Source organism: Mixophyes fleayi, chromosome 3, assembly GCF_038048845.1.
Source record: "Mixophyes fleayi isolate aMixFle1 chromosome 3, aMixFle1.hap1, whole genome shotgun sequence".
NCBI lineage: Eukaryota > Metazoa > Chordata > Amphibia > Anura > Limnodynastidae > Mixophyes > Mixophyes fleayi.
Window position 1 is genome coordinate 319,938,316 of NC_134404.1, and position 7,392 is coordinate 319,945,707.

The 7,392-nt window shown below is 38.6% G+C and overlaps 1 protein-coding gene across 1 annotated transcript in view; it reads right to left on the minus strand.

Annotated features, from left to right (window-relative positions):
• Nucleotides 1-1,498: 1,498 nt before the first annotated feature.
• Nucleotides 1,499-7,392, minus strand: part of LOC142144848 (homeobox protein prophet of Pit-1-like) — a 9,135-nt gene continuing 3,241 nt past the window's right edge. The window contains exons 2-3 of the mRNA XM_075204117.1: nucleotides 5,673-5,914; nucleotides 1,499-3,934 (exon numbers count right to left, since the gene is read on the minus strand). Coding sequence (XP_075060218.1) covers nucleotides 3,539-3,934; nucleotides 5,673-5,914 — 638 coding nt within the window. The 3' untranslated portion in view covers nucleotides 1,499-3,538. The remainder of the gene's footprint in view (nucleotides 3,935-5,672; nucleotides 5,915-7,392) is intronic.

Sequence of the window (7,392 nt, forward strand, 5' to 3'; positions counted from 1 at the left end):
CAAACTATAGTAAAATTAAATCAAATTGGTAACTTATTATTTCCAGTGGTTATTTTTGGCAACGATGACTTTGTTAGTGACACTGTCAATGACGATTGGGTCAAATACAGTTTATTTTGCAGCAGTTTCCCCGGGATAAAGCCAGCTTGTGTGTGATGTTATTTTACTGACGTTTTAGGTTGATATTCTTTAGTTAACCAATTTTTGTTATGGGTTTTAGCATCTAATTCTTATTTTTGGTGTTCTGTTTGCATAATTGTAGAGTTACTATCTCCTGTTCTTATAATTGGTTGATATTTTTTTTTTTCTTTTTAAAAAAAAAAAAATAGTTAAGTTGATAAAGTGCTTATTTTTCAGTGGTATTACCGCTAATACTCCAGCACTTGTGGTAACGCATACCGTATCGTCCTCTGTGTCTTACATGAGACACTAGTCCTGGCTTCTGTGTTTGAATATTAGAAAGTCATGTCACAGCTATCAGCTTACAATAACTGGGACTGTGACATTATACTGGGGCAGCACGGTGGCTTAGTGGTTAGCACTTCTGCCTTACAGCACTGGGGTCATGAGTTCAATTACCTACCATGGCCTTATCTGTGTGGAGTTTGTATGTGCTCCCCGTGTTTGCGTGGGTTTCCTCCGGGTGCTCCAAAAACATACTGGTAGGTTAATTGGCTGCTAACAAATTGACCCTGGTCTGTCTGACTGTTTCTGTGTGTGTGTGTGTGTTAGGGAATTTAGATTGTAAGCTCCAATGGGACAGGGACTGATGTGCGCGAGTTCTCTGTACAGCGCTGCGGAATTATATATTATATAATAATAATATAGATACCTGTGAACAATGAGCAATTTTAGTTTGTGGTTTAAAAACCAAAACTAAAGTTAAAATTCTAAACATAAACTACTCTCTGACCAACCAAACGTTCTCAGTACTAAGCTTAGCACTATGCATAATATGTCCTGATGTTTAGGGTACATTCACAAAGGTGGTAAGCCTACAGTATATTACCTCTATATTACATACAGCTGTTGTTAAGTGGAGCAGAATACAGCCCTTTTTAATTTGAATCCCAAGTGCGCTCTGTCTATATTTTATTAGCTGTGTGTAGACAGAACAGACTGCAATATACATACAAGCGTCTCTTCAATAAAAGGTCACACCAGAACGCATACAAAATTAAATTATAAAATAAATGAACAACTCTTAGCAGAATTAATTAGCATGTATAGTAAGCAAACAACCACCAATAATCATTCAGACTGCAACAAATCATTCTGCATCTGGGTATTGTGTGACTGGTAGCTTGTGGACTGTACCAGGACTACCAAACACTCACCGCCACCTTGACCACCCATAGAGATGGGCCTGGACTCAACACCAAAATAAGGTTGGAAACCTCTGTCATACATTCCACAAGCAGAAGTGTGTTATATATTGACCATTTTCTTTCATGTTTTTTTATCAATGACACTTTGCACCTTTAATACAACTTGTTATATTGCAAACTGTGTTGCATATTTATTCACATATAAACACGTACAAGATGTTATTTTTACTCTTCTGAGAATAAGTACCCCCCACTGACTGCCACATGGAACGTGTACCTTTGTGTTTTATTATAGATCACATAGAAATTGTAGGATGAACAATAATATATATTAGTAAAGCAGAAAAAAATCACGTTTGGCATAACAGTCCTGGGCTGAATTTAAATCAAAATCTTAAACAACCAGTTAGGAAATTGCTTAAGGTGATAAGATATAGCAAATACTCTGTTACACAGTGGAAGACACAGGGAAGAATTCATTGCCTGCAATTACGGTAGAAATCTTCTCTATGAGAGGCGTGGAAAAATGAGTGGGAATTTTTGTCAAATCTCTGCCGCAAAGTGTCTCACGCCCATTCTGGAAACTCTTCTTGATAACTGAACCCCCCCCCCAATAGAGTTTTTATTGATCATAAAAGTTTACAACCGTAGTGTGAATGTTCTTTAATGTCATCACAAGCCTACTTTTGTGCAACTACAACTGGTTTTATGGGTAGCAAGGTGGTGGCATCTAATGGAGGAGTTGGATGGATCTGGGACTTTCCTTGTTCACCACAGATTGGGTGTATCAATGTGGCTACCTGTACACCAGCGTGCAGAAATTAGATGTTGTTTTACGTGATGATATAGAGGCATGGAGAGGTGCATGCCTCTTTTCTAAGGGGACTTTACCGTTGCACTTAGACATGAAACTACATTTCTAGGCACACTTTGACCAATGGAATTTCAAGATTCACGCACACAAGCGACACATGTAATACATACATTCCCTATGTCCCCTCACTCCCATGATTAAGCTATAAATGAGAAATGCTGAAATGAATGAAAGAATGGGTTCCTAGTGTTAGTAGTTCAGAATTAGACGGGATAATCTTCTCACTGCATTTCAGGTGTATCTTTACACCCGCAAAGCCTTGTGCAGATTGATTATGTAGGTACACACATAACAAAGCATTGTAGGGCTGCATGTTTTGCGGTTTCTAAATGACTCATACAATAGATAGCACATGCAGGACATTTCTTAATCACACAGAACACAACTTATTAAGTCAATGGTGGAAGTGGGGGTGTATACGGTGGTATGTCATACCGCCACTTCTCCTACTGCCACCATTGTAAAACTATCAAATTCCATTCACTTACATTCACATTACATTTTCTATGCCGCCACTTCTAAATTTCCACTTCCAGCTACTGTCTTAAATCATAATAATTACTGATTTAGTAGAAGCGAGTCCTTAGTGAACCTGACCTTAGTGTATGAATGAACTGTACACTGGCAGCCAGTTTGTGGGGTTCTTGTTACTAGATTAGAGAAAGCAGGAACCTTCAATCTATCTATCCCTGATGAGGCCTGATAAGACTAATGGGTACATTTATCAAGCTGCGGGTGTGAAAAAGAGGAGATGTTGCCTCTAGCAACCAATCAGATTCTAGTTATTTATTTAGAACATTCTACAAAAAGACAGCTAGAATCTGATTGGTTGCTATAGGCAATATCTCCACTTTTCAAACCAGCTGCTTGATACACTTACCCCTAAGTTGCGTTGATGATTTATGCCTAAGGGAGTAGAAGTGTTTTTGCACCTGGGTGTCTGTGGGGTCTTACCTACTCTGTAATACTGTACATGACAGAATGGAAACAAGCAAACATGTTAAGTAAGTTGTAGAGATACGAATAATAGTTCCATATATTTTATGCCAGTTAAGGCCAGGTCACTAATGTCAGTTTCTACATAATGTTCAATATTACCAAGTCTGTACTCTTAACTTTATAACATGTATAATATATTTCTCTTGCAATTACTAATTATTTCTGAATGTATGAGAATTGTTTTACATAATTAGTTCAGTCTGTTTCCACGTAGGAGAAATACACAAACTAATAGTGTGAATATAAACAGTGACAATGATCAGAATATCACTTTGTATGTCGTTTTATAGTCCACGCTGAGCTTGTCACAGGCTGATTTTGCAAGGAATGGTAAATTTTAACTCCAGTGCGTGGGAGGGTCTAACGCAGCCATCGGTGTCAGGGTTATCATGGAGGAAGATAAGCCAGAGCCGGAGGAATTGATAGATCTAAGTGGGTTGTACCAGTCATCGTGCTGGCGAGAGGGAGGGGTACCAGAGGGTAAATGCGAGTGGGCACTTGAACACATGAACTGACCGACAGACGACTGGGGCTGGTAACTTACAGGGGCCATTGACGTGAACCGGGGAATGTGGTTTAGGGTGTGGGGATGCTGGTATTGCCGTGACGCCGGAGACATGGAGCACACCCCCGGGATAAGGTTGCCACAGGCAATCATGCCACTCGCTGTCACGGACTTCTGATTCGTTCTCTCATGTTTGCGATGCTTCGCCCTCCGGTTTTGAAACCACACCTACAATGCAAAGACATTAATTAAATAATACATTGTAAACTCAGGAAATCTCTGGCCAATATTCAAGTTGATGTAGCACAAAAAAGCATTTTTCTTTTTAGATGAACAATTTTAGGTGTAAAGATTCCTAAAAAATATGAGAATGAAAATGAAAATAATGTACAACTGTTACTGGATGAACACAATCTATTGTTTCCATTGTATGGTGCTCCCATTTATTTTTACAAGACTATAATTCTTTTAAAAGCTATGGAATACCCTGTTTCCAATAACTTATTTTATTATAGAGCAACGTTTGTATATTCTGCTATATATGAAATGAAGTTTGAATATGTCACTATGTAATATGGGAATTGCACATGGGAAAAACATGTCTGCAATTACACTCAGCATGCTAACTGTACAGTTTTATTAGTGCAAACTGAGTCACAGTCTTATCTATTTACAATCCAATTATATTACGCTGTGCTGTACAGAGATTATCTAGATACGTTTTTGAACTGCGGGAGAACTACAGGAACACCCGGAGGAAATCAATGCAAACACGGGGGACCTATTTCATTAAGGAGAGCAAAGCAAGAAAAAGGAGTAAGTTTGCTCCTGGACAAACCATGTTACAATTCAAGGGGTGAAAAGTAGTTTATTATTTCGCACCTAAGAAAAATACTGGCTGCTTTGTCATGTAGCACATAAATACTTGATAGCTTTATTTTTATAATGAAATTTAAATGTGATCTAGGATATGCCCTACCCCAACTATAACTCTATCCCTACATTTTAAACCCCCCCCCCCCCTCCAATGCAACATGGTTTTGTTGAGGTGCAAAGTTACTCCTTTTTTTGATTACTTTCCTTAATGAATCAGGCCCAGAGCATACAAACTACACAGATATTGCCCTGGTTGGAATCAAACTTATGACCCTAGTACCATGAGTAGCAATGATAACCACCGTACTGCCATGCTTGAATAGAATGCCCGTTCTCAGACGTATAGATGTATTCTGAAATCTAGTAAGTGACTTCAATAGTAAACAAAGCTGCACTGACATCTACAGTAATATGAGGCAATACAAGGTCATTATTTAGTCTAATACATTACTATGTACAAATACATTAGGGGTCAATACAGAGAACTTTCATGGGAACTTTTTACCCCAAGGACTATACACAGGACACGTGGTCACCCCCTAAGGTTAGAGGAGAGGAAATTTCACAACCAGCAAAGGAAGGGGTTCTTTACAGTAAGGGCAGTCAAGATATGGAATTCATTGCCAGGGAAGGTTGTGATGGCAGATTCAATAGATATGTTTAAGAAAGGGTTAGACAAATTTTTAGCGGAAAAGTGTATCCAGGGATACGACCGTTAATTAAAATGTAGGATAGTAGTGGATATAGGGTAAAAATAGAACTGCAATATTGAGTCTGGGGGGATTTTCACAATTGAAACAGATTGCTGGTTGCTTACTCTGGATCAATTTCAAATATAAGTGCAGGATCGCAGGAGATCCAAAATAGATTGAACTTGATGGACTGGTGTCTTTTTACAACCTCATCAACTATGTTACTATGTTACTTTGTAAATAATGCTTATGTCTATGTTTATATTTATTAAAAGCCATTGTTAATAAACAGTCTAAATTCAGGTGAATAAAAGTGTGAAGAAAATAGCAGAATTAGAAAATATTATTATAATTTAATGACAGGTTATCTGATTTCCCCCACACTGCACGCTGTTCACCTGTATCCTGGCTTCATTCAGCTTGGTGATCTTTGCCAACTCCTCTCGACAGTAAATATCCGGGTAGTGGTTCTTGCTGAACGCTGTTTCCAAATGCTCCAACTGTTCTTGTGTAAATGTTGTACGGTGTCGCCGTCGGGTTGGGGTCGGGTAATGAGGAGGAACGTGTCTGTTGGGTGATAATAATGTGTTGCCGTCTACGGTGGAGACATCAGAAAATGTCTTATATGAACTGTCAATGTCTGTAAAGAAAATGGCTTGTTATTGTAAGTATAACTTGAATATTCTGTTCCATAGCTGCCTGCGCGCTGCAAAAAATTATTTTATTATGGATAGTTAGTGAAAAATTAAAGGAGGACTCCACCCCCCAGAGGACTCTCTTTATCTAAACATAGTTATTTATTTTCTTTGCCCTTGGATATGACAACAGAGAAGCTCAGGCCTGTACTTTGGATACAACTTTTGTGGCATCAATGGGAAGTGAAGATAAACAAATCTATCTGGGCAATAGATATGAAGGTGGCGTTCCACTGTAATAATACATTACTACATGAGAGTATCACTAGGAAAGAGTGAAAGAAGAAAGTAAAGTGTAGGTTTAAAGGAATATATCTGACTTAAAAGCAAAACTTACTATTTAAATTTTTAGTCTTTACAATTATGTAACATTGTGCTTGTAACAGAACAGATTAAGTTGTAATAAAGAATAGTTTTAATTTTTTTGCATACTTACAAACTGTAAGTTAATTTTCTGGTATATTTGTTATAAATGTTTATTAAAACATATGAGGTTATGTTATTGTTCTCAGAGAAGCTTGTCTGACTGTATTTATTCATAGTAATAATAGTTACCAGGTTGTTTACTTTCAAAATACAGACTGTCATAGGGACTAGAACCTCATTGGCCAGGTAGTGCCTCAGTGATGTCACTGGTTCCCGGTGAAATACCTCAGTGATGTCACTGGTTCCTAGTTAAATGCCTCAGTGATGTCACTGGTTCCTAGTTAAATGCCTCAGTGATGTCACCGGTCCTTAGTGAAATGCCTCAATTATGTCACCGTTTCCTAGTGAAATGCCTCAGTGATGTCACTGGTTCCTAGTTAAATGCCTCAGTGATGTCACCGGTCCTTAGTGAAATGCCTCAATTATGTCACCGGTTCCTAGTGAAATGCCTCAATTATGTCACCGGTCCTTAGTGAAATGCCTCAATTATGTCACTGGTTCCTAGTGAAATGCCTCAGTGATGTCACTGGTTCCTAGTGAAATGCCTCAGTGATGTCACTGGTTCCTAGTTAAATGCCTCAGTGATGTCACCGGTTCCTAGTGAAATGCCTCAGTGATGTCACTGGTTCCTAGTGAAATGCCTCAGTGATGTCACTGGTTCCTAGTTAAATGCCTCAGTGATGTCACTGGTTTGTAGTGCAATGCCTCAGTGATGTCACTGGTTCCTATTGAGATGCCTCAGTGATGTCACCGGTCCTTAGTGAAATGCCTCAGTGATGTCACTGGTTCCTAGTGAAATGCCTCAGTGATGTCACTGGTTCCTAGTGAAATGCCTCAGTGATGTCACTGGTTCCTAGTGAAATGCCTCAGTGATGTCACCGGTTCCTAGTGAAATGCCTCAGTGATGTCACTGGTTTGTAGTGAAATGCCTCAGTGATGTCACCGTTCCCTAATGAAATTAATTAAGCATTAAATTACTTTAAGATATTTCAGTCTG